The sequence below is a fragment of the Oncorhynchus nerka genome, linkage group LG23, assembly GCF_034236695.1.
Source record: "Oncorhynchus nerka isolate Pitt River linkage group LG23, Oner_Uvic_2.0, whole genome shotgun sequence".
In the NCBI taxonomy this organism is placed as follows: Eukaryota; Metazoa; Chordata; class Actinopteri; order Salmoniformes; family Salmonidae; genus Oncorhynchus; species Oncorhynchus nerka.
In genome coordinates this window covers 53,194,356-53,213,727 of record NC_088418.1, presented here as the reverse complement: position 1 = coordinate 53,213,727, position 19,372 = coordinate 53,194,356, and the positions used below count along the sequence as shown (strand labels likewise).

Genomic DNA, 19,372 nt, shown 5'->3' with positions numbered 1-19,372 from the left:
GGTCAAGGTGAAGGTAATGTCTAACGAATTATTATAATGAAGATGATAGTTGAAAGCTTCACTATAGGAAAATATAACAAAGGTGTAATGTTATTGAGCAGGTACTGGATATCAACGAAGTTCAGTAAATGGTAGAAACTCTGTCGCCACATGGGAGCAGGGGGCCGAGTCGTCTCCTTTTTTATAGATAGTTGGTGTGATGGCTTACCCCCCCCCCCTGTCCTCTCCCAGAGTGGTCCCAGTGCGCGGTCCTGTCACAAGATGTGCATCGACAGCCAGCGGCGGCAGATCTACACACTCGGCCGCTACCTAGACTCCAGCGTAAGGAACAGCAAGTCTCTGAAGAGTGACTTCTACCGCTACGATGTCGACGCCAACACCTGGACACTGCTCAGCGAGGACACGTCAGCCGACGGCGGGCCCAAGCTCGTCTTTGACCACCAGGTAACCTCTTTATCACGCCCCTCACAGAGCTTTATCACACACGTCCAAACTGGACTAAACTGGCTAGGAGGGAATTGAAACACTGTGGGCTTCATTAAAAATAGGTTACAGAGTTTTTGTTGGTTAAATAATTGGTCCGTTCAGCCATCTGGAGGTGAGACCAGAGCACCGATGAAGGCTTAGCCGGCTATAGTCTTGACATATTTTCCTCTTTTCCCACTTTTTAAGCTAAAAATGGATCTGTAAATGCCAAGGATTTTTGCATCATTTTTACACTGCTCAAAGCCCAACACTGAAATCCAAATGTTGAATCTCATGACTCTCTTCCGACCCAACCTTTCTCTTCTCTCACCCTTCCTCCCTCTCCTTATAGATGTGTATGGACTCGGAGAAGCACATGATCTATACGTTTGGCGGACGGATTCTGATGTGTAACGGCAGTGTGGAGGACAGCAGGACGTCCGAGCCCCAGTTCAGTGGGCTGTATGCCTTCCACTGCCAGGCCGGAACCTGGAGCCTGCTCAGAGAAGACTCCTGCAACGCTGGGCCTGAGGATGTCCAGTCACGCATCGGACACTGCATGCTCTTCCACACTGTGAGTTATGGGAGTAGTACCATGACTGGTGTTGATGTTAGGATAATGTTGCCTGGATGTTACTGAACTGTGCTCATACACTCACACATATCAACACACAATGTGGCAACATTGCGGTGACAATCTTTATTGAATTCAGCACAAACACCAGAATAATTTATTGACAGAAAGCCAAAATGGCTTTCTGCTTTGTGTTTTTAGAGAAAGCCAATGACAGAACAAATATGCACCAATTTTACTCTCATTACTTTTATGAAGCCAAGGAAAATTGTTCAGACTATTATCTTGTTCCACAGAAGAATGTAAACCATTCAGTGTTGGCATGAATATGAAATAGATTTTGCTCTTCTCTCGCTCATCTCCCCTCCCTTTCTCCAGAGGAATCGTTGTCTGTATGTGTTCGGAGGTCAAAGGTCAAAGACGTACCTGAATGACTTCTTCAGCTACGACGTGGACGGGGACCATGTGGAGATCATCTCAGACGGAACCAAGAAGGACTCCGGCATGGGTAAGACTGTCCACTTAGTCACTTAAGCCACCAGGGACAGTAACTCCATGGGTGGAGTAAAGTACAACCGACACCTTCATTGTTTAGTGCCAACATTTTGTTCCAAGTGGATCTGGTCAGGTCTAATGCCAAGGGTGTTGCAAGGCTAACCTAAATGAGTTTAGGCTTCATGTAAAAGTCCCCTCACTGCCTTCAGCATGTTGTACTTGCACCCTGGGTTCCACCCATTCTGCAGGGCAACAGAGAATCTAGTAGCGTGGCCGTAGTGCGTTTGTTTACAAAGTTGGAATTCCTAATTGCTTGCTGTGATTAGAAAGTGAGAAGTTGATTTCATCAGCTTCTGAGAATAGCATTTTTGTCATGTGCAAATGGGGTTCTTAGAAATTCCCAGCCCGTATTATTGTGGTATTTAGCAAAACCTCACAGGAACATTTAATTAGAGTGCACTCTCACACCACACACACACACACAGTTTCAATCTCTTACAATCTACTTTCTCTTTAATTTTTATTCTCACACTCTCACAGAACCATATTCTTTTATCTTCTACTTTTTCTATTACACACACATGTTTGCAAAGCTACTGGTAATTTACCAAAGTTACCAGAATCTTCAGTAATTTTGGTAATTAACAGAACTTATGGTAACTTTGGTCATTTATACTTGAATAACTGTAAAGAATATTTTATTTATTGTTATATAAACATACATGCGCGCACACACACAGTACCAGTCAAATATTTGGACAAACCTACCCATTCAAAAGTTTCTTTTATTTTTACATTGTAGAAAAATAGTAAAGACATCAAATTTATGAAATATCACACATGGAATCGTGTAGAAACCAAAAAAAAGTGTTAAACAAATCAAAATATATTTGAGATTCTTCACCCTTTGTTTTGATGACACCTTTTGCACACTCTTGGCATTCTCTCAACCAGTTTCATGAGGAATACTTTTCTAGCAGTTTTGATGGAGTTCCCACATATGCTGAGCATTTGTTGGCTGCTTTTCCTTCACTCTGTGGTCCAACTCATCTCAAACCATCTCAATTGGGTTGAGGTCGGGTGATTATGGAGGCGAGGTCATGTTATGCAGCACTCCATTACTCTCCTTGGTTAAATAGCCCTTACACAGCCTGGTGGTGTGTTGGGTCATTGTCCTGTTGAAAAACATGATCGTCCCATGAAGCCCAAACCAGATGGGATGGTGTATCGCTGCAGAATGCTGTGGTAGCCATGCTGGTTAAGTGTGCCTTGAATTTAAAATAAATCACAGACCGTGTCACAAGCAAAGCACCATCACACCTCCATGCTTTACGGTGGGAACCACACATGTGGAGATCATCTGTTCACCTACACCGCATCTCGCAAAGACACGGCGGTTGGAACCAAAAATCTACAATTTGGACTCCAGCCCAAAGGACAGATTTCCACCGGTCTCATGTCCATTGCTCGTGTTTCTTGTTCCAAGCAAGTCTCATCTTCTTATTGGTGTCCTTTAGTAGTGGTTTCTTTGCAGCAATTCGGCCATGAAGGCCTGACTCACACAGTCTCCTCTGAACAGTTGATGTTGAGATGTCTGTTACTTGAACTCTGTGAAGCATTTATGTGGGCTGCAATTTCTGAGGCTGGTAATTCTTATGAATGTCTCCTCTGCAGCAGAGGTAACTCTGGTTCTTCCATTCCTGTGGCGGTCCTCATGAGAGACAGTTTCAAGTTCTTGACATTTCTATGTTGACTGACCGTCATGTCTTTAAGTAATGATGGACTGTTGTTTCTCTTTGCTTATTTGAGCTCTTCTTGCCATATGTACTTGTGTCTTTTACCAAATAGGGCAATCTTCTGTATTCCCCCCTACCTTGTCACAACACAACTGATTGGCTCAAATGCATTAAGAAGGAAATAAATTCCACATATTAACTTTTTAACAAGGCACACCTGTTAATTGAAATGCATTCCAGGTGACTACCTCATAAAGATGGTTGAGAGAATGCCAAGAGTGTGCAAAGCCGTCAAGGCAAAAGGTGGCTATTTGAAGAATCTCAAATATAAAATATATTTTGATCAATACTTTGTTCAAATTTTTTAAATTTTATTTTGATTTTCCCATGATGTCAAGCAAAGAGGCATTGCGTTTGAAGGTAGGCCTTGAAATACATCCACAGGTACACCTCCAATTGACTCAAATTATGTCAATTCGCCTATCAGAAGCTTCTAAAGCTGACATCATTTTCTGGAATTTTCCAAGCTGTTTACAGTGCATGTAAACTTCTGACCCACTGGAATTGTGATACAGTGACATCTAAGTGAAATACTCTGCATGTAAACAATTGTTTGAAAAATGACTATCATACACAAAGTAAATGTCCTAACCGATTTGCCATAACTATAGTTTGTTAGTTCTAGTTTGTTGAGGTAATCTGAAGAGATTTTCACTTCCTGAAGCACCTCCCACAAGTTGGATTGGCCATATGGTCAAGCTGCTCCCACAACAGCTCAATAGGGTTGAGATCGGTGACTGTGCTGGCCACTCCATTATAGACAGAACACCAGCTGACTGCGTCTTCCCTAAATAGTTATTGCGTAGTTTGGAGCTGTGCTTAGGATCATTGTCCTGTTGTAGGAGGAAATTGGCTCCACTTAAGAGCTGTCCCCAGGGTATGGCATAGCCTTCCTTCAATATCCCTTTTACCATGTACAAACCACTAAAGCACCCCCAGACCATCACATTGCCTCCACCATGCTTGGCAGATGGCATCAAGCACTCCTCTAGCATCTTTTAATTTTTTCTGTATCTCATGAATGTTCTTCTTTGTGATCCGAACACCTCAAACTTAGATTCGTCTGTCCTTAAGGACTTTTTTCCAATCTTCCTCTGTCCAGTGTCTGTGTTATTTGCCCATCTTAATACTTTTTATTGGGGCCCCCCGGGTGGCGCAGTGGTTTAGGGCCACCAGAGACTCTGGGTTCGCGCCCAGGCTCTGTCGTAACTGGCCGTGCCCGGAAGGTCCGTGGGGCGACGCACAATTGGCCTAGCGTCATCCGGGTTAGGGAGGGTTTGGCCGGTAGGGATATCCTTGTCTCATCGCGCACCAGCGACTCCTGTGGCGGGCCGGGCGCAGTGCGCGCTAACCAAGGTCGCCAGGTGCACGGTGTTTCCTCCGACACATTGGTGCGGCTGGCTTCCGGGTTAGATGCGCGCTGTGTTAAGAAGCAGTGCGGCTTGGTTGGGTTGTGTATCGGAGGACGCATTACTTTTGACCTTCGTCTCTCCCGAGCCCGTACGGGAGTTGTAGCGATGAGACAAGATAGTAGCTACTAACAATTGGATACCACGAAAAGGGGGGTAAAAATAAATAAAAAATAATTTTTATTGGCCAATCTGAGAGATGGCTTTTTCTTTGCAACTATGCCTTGAAGACCAACATCCCGAAGTCGCCCCTTCACTGTTGACGTTGAGACTGGTGTTGTGCGGGTACTATTTAATGAAGCTGCCAGTTGAGGACTTGTGAGCCATCTGCTTCTCAAACTAGACACTAATGTACTTGTCCTCTAGCTCAGTTGTGCACCGGTGCCTCCCACTCTTTCTATTCTGGTTAGAACCAGTTTTCACTGTTCTGTGAAGGGAGTCGTACACAGCGTTGTATGAGATCTTCAGTTTCTTGGCAATTTCTCGCATTGAATAGCCTTAATTTCTCAAAACAAGAATAGACTGAGGAGTTTCAGAAGAGAGTTCTTTGTTTCTGGCCATTTTGAGCCTGTAATCGAACCCACAAGTGCTGATGCTCCAGATACTCAGCTAGTCTAAAGAAGGACAGTTTTTTTTATTGCTTCTATAAATCAGCACAACAGTTTTTCAGCTGTGCTAACATAATTGCAAAAGGGGTTTCTAATGATCAATTAGCCTTTTTAAAAATTATAAACTTGGATTAGCTAACACACCTGTGTTCCATGTGCCACTGGAACACAGGAGTGATGGTTGCTGATAATCGTTATCTGTACGCCTATGTAGATATTCCATTTAAAATAAGCCGTTTCCAGGTACATTAGTCATTTTCAACATTAACAATGTCTACACTGTATTTCTGATCAAGTTGATGTTAATTTTAATGGACAATTTTTTAAATTTTCTTGTCAGTAGTTTATAGAATAAAACATTTTTTTTTAGCCAAACCAGAGAAACTGATCATTTTGCAGTGGTCTCTTCGTTTTTTTCCAGAGCTGTGTATATATTTGTGTGTGTGTGTGTACACACGCATCCAAATCAAACACCAATGGTATTCACTAAGTTGATGGTTTATATTTAGGATTGTTTTACAGCTTTTGTCATTCATCATCTTTTGTTTTTTGTTTAAATCATCTTATTCATTATTTCATATGTTTTACATGTGATAAGGCCACACAGAGGGCCAGATGATTAGACACCTGTGATAATCTGAAGTACCCAAAATGGCCAGTAGATGTCTTGTGATAAATTACATCCTTGAAAGATACCAAAGTTATGGTAGTTTGCTGGGAAACTTAGAACGTTTCCAGTAATGTACCCTCCCTTTGCAACCCTACACACACACACACACACAGTCTGAATGCTAACTTGAGCAAATCGCAAAATTGCACTCCGTTTAGTCGCTATCAACTGATGCTTTTGGTCAGCAGATGTGTGTGTGTGTAGCCTAATGTGTCTTTTTCCTGTCAAGCTTAGAACTCCGTGATACTACATTTACAGAACTCTCCCCATCACATGTATCTTCATCTACCCTTACACTAAAGAATGTAATAGAATCTGTGGTTTCAGATGCAATAGATGGCTGTAGGAGGAGATGCCGTCTCTTCTATTAAAGTGACATGTGACAGACTTTTCAGTGCAGCTCATTAAAAGGCACAGGGCAGCAGAGAGAAAGAGATGCTTGTTGTCCTGAAACAGATTGTCTAAAGATCTCTGGCTGGACAGAGCAGAGCTGGACTGGCGTGATAATGGCAGAGTATTAATAGGACCTCACTGTGTGCCTCTCGCATCTGTGTCACCCTGCAAGAACGAGAGAGGGAGGCAGAAGTAGAGAGATGGAGGGAGAGCGAGTAAGACCGAGACGATGGAGAAACCGAAAGATGCAGAATGAGCAAGCGAGAGCGAAAGAACAGAATATATTTTTGCAGGAAGGAAGTAGCAAGCCAAACAGTGCTCTTGTAATCATTCTCTAATGTTTATCGCCACCGCAGCTGCTCTGTGTTCTGCTCCGGCACCACAGAAACATCTCCCTTCCCTGTTCATTTCCATTTCAGAACTTTGCTTTAATGAGCTCCATCTATCCCAAATGGCACCCTATTCCCTATATTGTGTACTACTTTTGACCAGGGCCCGTAGCGTCTGGTCAAAAGTAGTGCACTACACATGTTTTACGGTGCTATTTGGGACGTAGGCTGTGTCTGAAGGGCAGAGCACAGTCTTTAGTGGCTCTGTCTTTCTGGTGTGTTCTTCTTGTTCTTCAAATAAACTTCTTTGTTTTGTTGATTCTCTAAAACCATCTGTACTCTCTACTCAAGTTACACAGACTGATTGACCTAGGGGCCTGTTTTGTTTATGCAGAAGTTAATGCCTTGGTTAATGTCTTGGAACAGGACATCGACGCATAATTCATGTTGTGTGATTGTCAAACTGTCTATGACGCTTGTTTGAGAAATGGCCCTAAAGCATATGGTGGGTTCCATTAAAATGTATTAGTACAAGTTGGTAGTACTAAGTGATTAAAAAAAAAAAAAACTTCCTCCCAGCACCCAACAGCGTCTTTGTTTTGACACTGTTCCTCAACTTACCATCATAGATTTTATACACTATGTAGTCATTGCGAAAGCTTATACCTGCTTCTTACGTACAACTACTGAAATACATGACCACAAAGCGGAGGAACTTGGCCTATATGTGTTCCATATTCCGCTATACGTATGAATAGTAGCATACTGTATATACTGACGTGTCATGACTTCAAACACATGTGCAATCAGAGGATTGCTTTAGACCAGCATTGTACGCAAATCTGGGTAAAACAACATGCATATGGATAGTTGCATACTGTTTACACTGGCCGCAAACACATCCTGTTCTGTCAGTAATGCAAATCGGTAGAAAAACAAACATACATTTGCGTTGTTTCCAGCGAGTCTCGTTGCTATGTACGTTGCTATGTGAGCAGCCTTTTGCTTTCGTAGTCTCCCAGTTCTCAAGTCTTTTAATCTTGGCCTCGATGGAAACAATGTGCAATAGCGTTAAATAACCATAGAGCCCAGAACTCTGTGACCAGGAAAAATGCTGAATCCCTGCTGTTATATCAATGTAGCCTGCTATTCTCTCTCTTATCTCAGAAGCACCAGTCTATGTTTTAAACCTCTTTCTGATGTGTGTTTGTCCCTCAGTGCCGATGACGGGCTTCACCCAGAGGGCTACCATAGACCCAGAGCTGAATGAGATCCACGTCCTGTCTGGCCTCAGCAAGGACAAGGACAAACGAGAGGAGAACGTCCGTAACTCCTTCTGGATCTATGACATCGCACGCAACAACTGGTACGAAACACACACACACACGCACACGCACACACGCAGTCTTGTATAACTAACCATGTGGGGGACACACAAATCAATCCCATTCAACATATTTTCCCTAGCTCCTAACCCTAAAACTAACCCTAGCTCCTAACCCTTAAACTAACCCTAGCTCCTAAACCTAATTCTAACCTTAACCCTAAACCCCCCTTGAAATAGCATTTGACCTTGTGGGGACTAACAAAAATATTTTTTTACTATTCTTGTGGAGACTTCTGGTCCCCACAAGTATAGTTGCACACGCCCACGCACCGGCAAACGCACACAATAAGACGCTTTGATACAATCATCAACCAGTAGTGTCATATTTCAAAGGCTTTCCTGACCTGAAAGGGAGTTTCATAATCTCTCTGCCCTTCAAAAGAGAACAAAATGTTTTTTTCAGGGGGTGTGTTTCAGAGCTTGTGTGTGTGTGTTGTACCTCTGTACCTTCATGGAGAAAGTCTTTGTTCTGGCCTAGCTCATTTGGTCAGTTGAAACGTTGCTTGTGAGAAAACAGGCTGAAAGTGCTGCCTGCTGCTGGTTCCGGTACACTTCTTTCTCCAGCTGTTCTTTTTACTGAGGTTCCAGTAAATGAAGTCAATGTTTGTGTGTTTCTCCGTAGGAGGCTGTCTAGAAGTGTGTTCCAGTATTTGCTTCGGGGTGTGTGGGCGTGTTTCCTTTTTAAGGTATAGAAACACAATGGGTGTTCCTCTTCAGGGTTAAGGCTATGTGCCTACTAACTGTTGTACTGTGTGTGTGTGTGCATGCTACAGGTCGTGTGTGTATAAGAATGACCAGGCGGTGAAGGAGAACCCCAGTAAAGCTCTACAGGAGGAGGAGCCCTGTCCACGCTTCGCACACCAGCTGGTCTACGACGAAATGCACAAGGTCACACACGCACGCGCAGACACACACACACACACACACTTAAAAACAAATATTTGACCTTTATTTAACCAGGTTAGTCTGGTTGAGAACATTTATTTTTCAAGAGAGACCTGAACCAAGACATCAGCATCAACACATCAGTTTTAGACTGCCACATGACATCAACCAGACTAAGATACATCAATATAACAAGCAGCATGTCAGTGAAGAACATGGACACACACTTCTACAAAATGCTATAAGCATAAGCGCACAACATTTTATTAAATACTGTTTCAGGCTATCATTATGATCTAAGACCAGTTGCAGTTTTGAGAGTATTGATGGTTGTGCTAATATATCCAGTGTTATTTTTCCTCTTTGTGTCCAGGTACACTACCTGTTTGGAGGAAACCCAGGGAAGTCGTGCTCTCCTAAGATGCGTCTGGATGACTTCTGGTCCCTCAAGCTGTGTCGCCCCTCCAAGGAGTACCTGCTCCGACACTGCAGATACCTAATCAGGAAGTACAGGTACACAACCAGAGAATGGACTAGACACCTGGAACTGAACCGTAACCTCTCTGTACCATATAGCAAAACAGTGGAGACAAATGTATAGGAGTTATGACACAATTCTAGTTTTGGGTTCTGCTTTGACACTGATTCCACCTAGTGGCCATGTCTTGCCATTGTAGGGAATAATTATCTCCTCGTTCATTTTGCTGTCTTTGCAGTGATCTTTTCACCTTGTGTGGTACAGAGAATTCTGTAGGTTAGGCTAAAGGATTTCCTCAAGCTCTCTGTGGGTATACCTGAAGATCTGTCGTGTGTTTTTAGGTTTGAGGAGAAGGCCCAGTCAGAGCCTCTGAATGCTCTGAAGTACCTGCAGAACGACCTCTCTCTGACCGTGGACCACACCAACCCTGATGAGACCAAAGAGGTGAGGGACGGGAGGGAGGGAGGGTTGACTGATAGGGAGAGGGGTACTTGCACATTGTGCAGTGTTATTTATTCAACTGTGCTTTTAGATCAAGTAAACTAGAGGTCGACCGATTTTAATATTTTTCAACGCCGATACCGATTATTGGAGAACCAATAAAAGCCGATACCGATTAATCGGACAATTTTTATATATATATATATTTGTAATGATGACAATTACAACAATACTGAATGAACACTTTTCTTTTAACTTAATATAATACATAAATAAAATATATTTAGTCTCAAATAAATAAACATGTTTGGTTTAAATAAGGCAAAAACACAGTGTTGGAGAAGAAAGTGAAAGTGCAATATGGGCATGTAAAACATTTTAAGTTCCTTGCTCAGAACATGAGAACATGTTCAATATTCCCAGTTAAGAAGTTTTAGGTTGTAATTATTATAGGACTATTTCTCTCTACCATTTGTATTTCCTATACCTTTGACTATTGGATGTTCTAATAGGTACTTTAGTATTGCCAGCCTAATCTCGGGAGTTGATAGGCTTGAAGTCATAAACAGCGCTGTGCTTCAAGCATTGCGAAAAGTTACTGGCAAACGGAGGAAAGTGCTGTTTGAATGAATGCTTACGAGCCTGCTGCTGCCTACCACCACTCAGACTGCTCTATCAAATCATAGACTTAATTATTATATAATAAACACACCGAAATACGAGCCTTAGGTCATTAATATGGTTAAATCCGGAAACTATCATTTCGAAAACAAAACGTTTATTCTTTCAGTGAAATACAGAACCGTTCCGTATTTTATCGAATGGGTGCCAACCCTAAGTCTCTAAATATTGCTGTTACATAGCACAACTTTCAATGTTATGTCATAATTCAATGTTATGGAAAATTAATTACGGTATTTGTTAGGAAGAAATGGTCTTCCCACAGTTCGCAACGAGCCAGGCGACCCAAACTGCTGCATATACCCTGACTTACACTGAACGCAAGAGAAGTGACACAATTTCAGGCACCGCATTGATTATATGCAACGCAGGACAAGCTAGTTAAACTAGTAATATCATCAACCATGTGTAGTTAACTAGTGATTATGCTGAGATTTATTTATTTTTTCTAAGATACGTTTAGTGCTAGCTAGCAATTTACCTTGGCTCCTTGCTGCCTGCACTCACGTAACAGGTGGTTGGCCTGCCACGCAGTCCCCTCGTGGATTACAATATAATCAGTCGTAATCGCCGATTACCGATTGTTATGAAAACTTGAAATCGGCCCTAATTAATCGGTCACCTTTAAAATAAACTAATGAAGTGGTTTGATAATGTAACATTCCAAGCCTGTGTTTTGATCATTGTTTTTTATATTATTACCAGAAATAATGGAAGTGTATTTGTTGGCGGTGTTGCGTTAGTGTTCAGTGACTGAGATGTTGTGTTCCGATGTGACTATTCAGTTCCAGCTCCTGCCCTCGGCTCTCTTCAAGTCCAGCTCTGACTTCATCCCTCTGGGTAAGAGCCTTCTGCATACTTCACTGGACACACAGTAGATGAAAACCAATGAACGGAACGATTATTCTCGCCCGCTCCCCCCCCCCCCTTCGGCCCTTCTTTCTGACATACTTTCATTTTGATCCTCCCACATGACCTTCTGAGCATGTATGTGACCTTTGAGCTCATAGGACTTCCTGTGGAGATTGAGCAATTGAAGTGAGTCTTTTCTTCCCACCACTCTCTCTCCTTCACCTTCTCTCTTGTCCCTCTTTCCCTCTATTCCTTTCCATCTCTCTTCCCCTCTCTGTTCTTCCCATCTCTTTCACACTCTCTTCCTCCCTCACTCATCTCTCCCCCTCTTCTGACCCCTCTCCCTCCTTCTCTCAGGTTTCTCAGACGTGGACCAGACGTATGCCCAGCGCACGCAGCTCTTCGACATGCTCGTCAACTTCTTCCCGGACACCATGACCCCACCCAAGGGTAACCTCGTTGACCTCATCACACTCTAGCCCCGCCCCACAACCCTATGCACCACCACCATACGCCAATAAGACTCTGATTGGCCGGCCCAAAGCCAAACTTAATATTTTTCTACACTTGACCCTTCCAAATGCAGTGGAGCTCTGCTCGTGGACTGCACTTGTTGACCCCCTCTTTAGGACGTTGGTTCTTCAACAACTAAAACGGAAAATGAGGGTCAGGCCACTTGTGATCTAAAGGGGTTGATACTGAATATCACTGTGTGAAAAAGAAGAAGAAAAATTCTGATAGTCTTGATAGTCTTTGTTTAATAAACTGATTTAACAGGGCAAAAATAACCCAGAATTCTGCCAAACATATCTGTGATAACTGATTTGATTTGTGAGTACATTACTTTTACAGGCTGCGTTTGAGTTTGCTTGGCATAAGTAGCCTGTTGGATCAAGGAGGAGTCTCTTATTTTCCGCTCGGTCTTGCATCTGTCTCTCTCTGACACACTCACTCACACAAACCTGCTTGTGAAAGTAGTTGTTACGTAATGACGCCCTGTCAGTGCGTTGTACGTTGAATATACCGTCAACCAAGTTCATGCTTTTGTTTGCTTGCTCTGCCTGTATTATTGGTGGCCATATTATATACCCCATATTTATAATTGTCTGCCATGCTGTTTCACACTGTGTCAAAATGTTAATTGTGTTATATCGAAACAATAGAATTATGATCCTAAGAGACAATTTATATGTCAAATGAAGTTAAGTCAATTAAATCCTCTATCAATGTAAAATTCAGTCATGAGTTTGGGGGGAAAACATTGTAAAGTTGTCAGAAGCCTGGGATTCTGGTAATGGCTACTGTAGCTTTAGTGTGTTGCAACCATGGTTCTGTCACTGAGGCATGGTGGGAAATGTAGTCTCCAAGTATGAATGTTATTTTTTAAACTCACTCCCCATCTTGTAAGATAACTGCAACATGATGGTTCTGCTGTATCAGGGAGTTTTTTTTTTTTATGTACAAACACATTTGTACACATGTGATCTCATTGGCTGAGATGTATCTCCCTTTGACGATGGAAGTTATTTTATGGAAGGAAGGAAGAATGAATGATTGCTTTCATTGAGGGAGAGCCCAGTCTCCCCCTTAAGAGATGGCCTGATTACTGGGTTCTCTCTGTTTCTCATGCAAACAGTGATGACAGGACATTCTTCATTTCTGACCTAAAGAAATACAGAACACTAGATTTCATTCTTCCTCAGAATAAGGCGATAGGAGCATTCACAAGTGATCTCTAACACCAAGTTATCAAATGGTATCTGTCTTGTGGCTCCAGCCAAAGTTTTGATGTACAGGAAATGTTTTTGATTGGTTCATAATCATTCTGCTGGAACTGAGGATGCCCTTTGATATAGCTTGTGTGTGTTTGTCTCGGATCGCCAGGGTATTTTGTCTAGTCCACCTGTGTAACATAATACAAACATTTGCCTCATATTGTTCTTCCATTAATCTCAGTAGGAGAGATGATTGAAGTTATCCCCTTTTCCCTCAAGAATAGTAGCAGCCTAGTCTTCCATTACATTGTGTATGTATTGTCTATATATTTAGCATTTTTCTGAGACATCTGTACAGTATGCAGAGTACACTCTAGGCAAAGGCCTATGGAGTCTGAAATATCCATCCCCATTTGTTTTGAGATTAATCAACTCCACTATCAGATAACCAGAGAGGGAGGGACTATTCACATTCAAGGAGACAAACACTTGGTGCTTGAGTCCTGTCGGGTGGTAGAGCCAAACTTTAGACATGCTTTTTCTTGTCAAATCATTACAAAATCCTTGATCAAAATCCTAATCAAATTGGCAGATCGTACACTACGTCCCAATAGATTCATTACATCTGGTTTAAGACTTCTGATCTTATTGTTAGGTGAGTGATCAAATCCGATTTCTATGTTCGTTTGCACTCATGTCCTCAGTAATCAGAATTGGATTAATTTGAATCAATCATTTCTGTGTGCGTTTGCTGCTTGTGTGCAGGGTGCACACCCCTGTATGCTTACAGTGTGTGAGCTTGAAACGTGTGTGTGTGTGTGTGTGTGCTTGTTTGTGTCTGTTTGCTAATGGTTGTCTTCTGCTGCCACCATATTAAGCTTAGTAAATATTAGCTCTCTGACCTGAGATCCAGAGAGAAAGTGTCATACTTACCATCATAGATTTGTAATAAAACCCGTTATTTAGGCCGTACTCATTATTTATGGTCGTTGTCACAGAATAGAAGACTTTTGCGGTGGTTTATTTTTTGTCAGAAATAAAAGATAAGCTTAAGAAAACTAGAAAGAAGCACCTTTGCAGAAAATATATATCACATTGCCAAATACATTTTATTTTTGGGAGCGGAAGGAAATTATCATTTTCAGGTAAATGGAATGTTCTTCATCTGCACCCTCTTCTCCCCAACTGGGACTCATGAGTATGTGGGGTACTCTAGAGTGCATGAATGAGCACTACTCTGTGGATAACGTGAATGTGTAGAGAGCCTATTGTAGAATTGCATTGTATGTAATGTACATAACGAATAAAGATTGTATTTTGTTCAGGTTTTCTTAAATAAATGACTCTGGTCTTTTGATTTGTTTGTAACCAGTTGGGATGCAACTATATATTTTGTATTTTGATTGTTTCATCAATTTACCATTGGTGAAAAGTTACAAAAAATACAACACCTGTTTGAAAGAAGTGTGTTTTATTGGCAAATCTTTATTGGTATAAGAAAACATGGCTGCCCTGGTCATGATAAGACGAGGCGCAGCTTCCAGTGTGTCAGACCCCCTGTTGTTTGGCTTCATCAGCAAACAAACCATAAATACATACAATAACTGCTAAATATTTTTGTGTAAAAGAAATAAAATACGAGTGAGCGACTGTACAGAACTAATGACAAATGACACAGGAATAAGTGGTGGATTGTTTGGTGTTGGTTGATTTTTACAGCTTAAATATAATTGGGAATTATTGTGTCCATGTGAATTATACATGAATTGGAATACATTTTGCCACATGGATATTTAAATACCCTTTTTCATCAAATCAACTGAATAGAAATGTAACAAACAACAAATAAAATGTGCAGAGGCCTATGTAACCTTCAACATCAGCAAACAAGAAAAGATGTATCTTTAGGGGCCAGCTTCCCTGATACAGAGCAACCCCAGTCCTAAACTAAAAAGCATAGTTGAAAGGGCTCTTAAGTCCAAGGGTCGGCTTTATCTATGTCCAGGAAACTGGTCCTAGGTCAAGTTCTTTAGAATTTTCAAACGACTATTTACAGTGTTTTTTTCCCTTCATATCTGTAGACGCTCCCGTCCCAGCAGCGTCTCCATGGAGCCCGTTGTTTCATTAGTGTGGTTCACTGTGCTCAGTAGAACCAGTAAATGGCTTCTATACAGCAGCCACTGCCAGGTCGTCAGGGCTGAGATTCACTAGTAGTTTAATTCATTCACCAGGATGATTATTTCACTTTATCCTGAGGTCATTTTCTCTAAAACAATACTATTGAGATTTAACCATAAAGGCAGTGTTACAGTTTACAAAGTTTCAGCTTCCATTTTCTCTGAAAATATAAGAAAATACTATGTACAGGTGCTCAAGTGTACAATTCAATGCACTTTCGGGGATTACGTTGATTACAGCATAAAAACATGCATATTTTAGTTTAGACCGCTTCATAAACTCCACCCTGAAATATTGGTGGTTTGAGTGTTTGGTTTTCCCAATTAAATCAATAACTGTGTAGCAGTACATCAAGTACCTTAAACGCTCAATGCCTCTTAAAATGGGATTGTGTATGTTTGAGAGTTACATTTCCCAAATATTGAATATCTCCTAAAACTAGACACAATGTTGCTTGGTGTAGTATCCACTAAATGGCCTGTTACTTTTCCATGGCCACAGCGATGGGACTCAGACACCCGTTTAGGCCGGATGGGTTTCCAGAACCTGTCATCTGGGTGTTTATTTTCTCCAGATTTGTCAGGTTGTGTCTGTCGTTGCCTTGGGTCTGGTTCAGTGGGGAGGAACATTAAAAGTGTTGCGGATAGAAATGCATTGCATAGAACTGTCACAATTGTGCAATTCTCAAATACCATTATTTAAAGTTGTGTATATATTCTACTATAGAATACATTTCTACCTGCAATGTTTGGAGCTAGAACTCTACTAAACAGGGCCCTTGTAACGGTGCAGGGAAGGGAGAGTCAGTTGGTCGAGGGATTATAGTAGCACCCCTGTCTGTTCCACTCCTCCTCTACAAGTGAGTGTCCTCCTCGTCTGGCATGTCCTCTTTGAGCAGGCTGTCGATGGGGACAATCCAGCTGTCGTTGAACTCTCCGTACAGGGCCACCTTCTTCTCCTGCATCTCCGGGTGCACCTCCAATGTGGGGTTGTCATGGTAACCGTCCTCCACTGTCTGCAGCTCCTCCGTCAGGTGTTGCTGTTGAGAGAAGATAAGGGGAGGTTTCGGGTGAGGACCCTCTGAAAGCATAGCTCAACTATTATTAGTAAGTATTTTAGGAAGAATGTGGACATATCACAGACAGACATTATTGATTGTAGAGTAGTTTGATTTTCAAATTGTTTACTTGGAGGTTCTTCCGATAGGACTTGCGGTGGTATGAGGCGTAGATGGCGAAGCCTACAATCATGGCCAGCAGAGCTCCGCAGGATGCCAAGATGGCAATCAGGGTCATGTTGTCGCTTGGTTTCTAACAGAATAGATGAAAAAGTAAATAAGGACCCACTCTGGCACGCCTCCCTCCAAATACAACCTTTACATGTTCTCTAGTAGCCAGTTTATGATGACATTCAGGGAAATATGTAGTTCACAATGTTAATTAGACTTACTCTGGTGATTTCCTCGTAGTATTGCTGCACGACAGAATTGTCCACTAAAAAAAATCAAAGGAAACTTTCACTTACAACAGTTCATTTCTGGTACTTGACCTTGACAGCAATTGGCTCAAACCCTCTCAAATAGTATGTATTTAAACACAATTCATACAACCAAGACTAGCATTAGGAAACGGGGTGCATTAGTTGTGCTCTATTTAATTGCTTTGGAAGCGTCTGAATCGTGGGGACTGGGTAGTTTTACTTACCTTTACCGGTCATTACCACGCTGTCAAAGGTAGTGTGTCCGTTGTTCTCTCTCACAGTCAGAGTACAGTTAGCGTCGTGCATCTGAGACATCAGCTGTCGACACAGCTCCTCCAGGTCCTTCCTCTCGTAATTCTGACGAGAGAAAAAAACACGTTTGTAAGGCTCTAAGTTGCATCAAATGTTTCCATCGTTTATGAACGGGACAAAAAACAATCAACATGCCTTGTTTAGTGAATCTATCTAAAGAGTGGCAATTGCTGAGCTGATGTCATTTCACCATGATATCATTACAACCATCGCCACAATGCTGGTTTTGGTGAGTCGAGGGAAAGGTCAAAGGTGGGACGTCAGCATTTCCCGCACAATGAGGTGTCAGTTATTCTTGGCCTTTCTGAAGCAGAGCAGCTGTTCATAGACAGCGAGGAAGAACGTGAGAGAGGTGTGGGAAAAACGGAAACCAGCGAAAGGCAGGAAGGTTTCCCACTAAGACACTTTTTCCACCCAATGCCTGCGGAATCCTTTTTTAATAATATGATGCTCTACTTCCACTACTTCCTGTCCTGGCTTTGGAAATGAGTGTCGCTCTGTGTTGAGAATAGACGGGTTGGTTGTTCAGCAACAAAACAGAAGCGTGTGCAACTATGGGGCAAAACAGGTGGTTTACTTAGATTGTTGTCAACATGTTAACTCTATTATGTCTCCAAATGTTTATTGAAAACCTAAATACATTTGCACAATGAGCACTTGTCTTTCAAATACATTGTTACAGTTGTTGGTTAGCTAGCTGGTAGATTTTTATATTAGCATAGAAATGATATCAGTCAAAATACCTCAAGACATGGTATCAATAACAAGATAAAAATAGCTGAAACGCACATGGCAGCTTGTCATTGTTGCTAACCAACTGGCCATCCAGAACCACAACAACACACAGAATTCTGCCTCATATTCTATAGGACCAGGGGAAGGGTAGAGGTCAGAGCAGGCTTTCACCATCCTGGTCTTTGAGGACCACTCTGTAAAGATGGTTCGAACTGCAACTGAGGATTTGTCATTACATTTGTCATTTGAAACCGAATGTAAACGCAGACCTAAACTCGTGAGCAAATCTAGGATGACAGTAGAAAGGAGAAACCCTTACCTCTCCATTTTGGGACTTGACAAACTGTAAAAATCAGGAAAAAAAGACATAGTTCAGGTCATATTTGTGTGCGTTATGATTCAGAAGATTTTTCTTGAATCAGACTGACAAGTCTTATGTTAAACTCTTTCTGTCATACCGTAAAGGTCTTGGGAGGAGTTGTAGTCTCAGCCGTGGTTGTAGACACCATCCTTCCCTGTGTGCTGGTCGTGGTGGTAGCAAGACTGCTGCCTGAACCCACACGGCTGGATGTGGAGGGGTGATGGGAAGGAAAGGACGATGCTGACCATGGGGTTGGGCCATCCGATGTTGTAGTTGAAACCTGTGTGACTTCTTCTAGAAGCATAAATAAGAGAATGGACAATTTTGTCTGTTGAATGTTCTCTCACTTCCATGGTGTAATCACACATGACCGCATGGGATAAGAACTGTTCAGCTTTTAGGGTTTTAATTCCTTTGAGACTACAGCCAAACTCTATGCTGGGTGAGTGATAGGTGTTTTGAGGTGAAATGGTGTTGGGAGATAGACCCTCACCTGTAGTGTCCGGGGTGGTCTGAGTGAGGGTTCCTGAGGACCCAGTGGCCCCCGTTCCAGCAGTACCCACGGCAGTAACAATGCTCGTCCCGGGTGTGACTCTGGCTGTCGTGATTGTGGCTGTGTTAGAGGCTACACTAGTCACCTTGTGAGTTGATATCGGTGACGGGGTGGCTGTGTTAGAGGCTACACTAGTCACCTGAGTTGATATCGGTGACGGGGTGGCTGTGTTAGAGGCTACACTAGACACCTGAGTTGATATCGTTAGAGGCTGTCACCTGAGTTGATATCGGCTGTGTTAGAGGCTACACTAGTCACCTGAGTTGATATCGGTGACGGGGTGGCTGTGTTAGAGGCTACACTAGTCACCTGAGTTGATATCGGTGACGGGGTGGCTGTGTTAGAGGCTACACTAGTCACCTGAGTTGATATCGGTGACGGGGTGGCTGTGTTAGAGGCTACACTAGTCACCTGAGTTGATATCGGTGACGGGGTGGCTGTGTTAGAGGCTACACTAGTCACCTGAGTTGATATCGGTGACGGGGTGGCTGTGACGCCAGCTGTAATTGTGGTGGTGATAGAGGCTATATATGAAGAGGATGAGGGTTGTTGCTTTGGATTAGCATCAGTACAGTG

The 19,372-nt window shown here is 42.4% G+C and overlaps 2 protein-coding genes across 4 annotated transcripts in view; one reads left to right on the top strand and one right to left on the bottom strand.

Moving 5' to 3' along the window:
* LOC115107022 (muskelin-like) overlaps positions 1-14,535 on the top strand; it is a 34,940-nt gene extending 20,405 nt beyond the window's left edge. For all 3 annotated transcript variants that reach the window (XM_029630351.2, XM_065008255.1, XM_065008254.1), the window contains exons 10-18: positions 232-444; positions 818-1,039; positions 1,418-1,547; positions 7,958-8,105; positions 8,900-9,014; positions 9,385-9,524; positions 9,831-9,933; positions 11,397-11,451; positions 11,821-14,535. In XM_029630351.2, the coding sequence (XP_029486211.1) occupies positions 232-444; positions 818-1,039; positions 1,418-1,547; positions 7,958-8,105; positions 8,900-9,014; positions 9,385-9,524; positions 9,831-9,933; positions 11,397-11,451; positions 11,821-11,942 (1,248 nt within the window). In that variant the 3' untranslated portion in view covers positions 11,943-14,535. The remainder of the gene's footprint in view (positions 1-231; positions 445-817; positions 1,040-1,417; positions 1,548-7,957; positions 8,106-8,899; positions 9,015-9,384; positions 9,525-9,830; positions 9,934-11,396; positions 11,452-11,820) is intronic.
* Positions 14,536-14,632: 97 nt separating this feature from the next.
* Positions 14,633-18,994, bottom strand: LOC115133078 (podocalyxin-like). Its single transcript, XM_029665941.2, has 7 exons — positions 18,737-18,994; positions 18,341-18,537; positions 18,202-18,225; positions 17,060-17,192; positions 16,806-16,849; positions 16,544-16,666; positions 14,633-16,395 (listed from the first exon to the last, which is right to left on the bottom strand). The coding sequence occupies exons 2-7, from the start codon at positions 18,389-18,391 to the stop codon at positions 16,210-16,212; spliced, it is 561 nt and encodes a 186-aa protein (XP_029521801.1). The 5' UTR covers positions 18,392-18,537; positions 18,737-18,994; the 3' UTR covers positions 14,633-16,209.
* Between the last annotated feature and the right edge of the window lie 378 nt (positions 18,995-19,372).

Bases quoted from the DNA above. Each gene is read 5' to 3' on its own strand.
- LOC115133078 (XM_029665941.2), bottom strand. From the start codon at position 18,391: ATGGTGTCTACAACCACGGCTGAGACTACAACTCCTCCCAAGACCTTT. The intron at 17,193-18,201 runs GTAAGGGTTTCT...TTCTCTCGTCAG, and splicing joins TCAAGTCCCAAAATGGAGAG to AATTACGAGAGGAAGGACCT. The intron at 16,667-16,805 runs GTAAGTCTAATT...CTATTCTGTTAG, and splicing joins ACTACGAGGAAATCACCAGA to AAACCAAGCGACAACATGAC.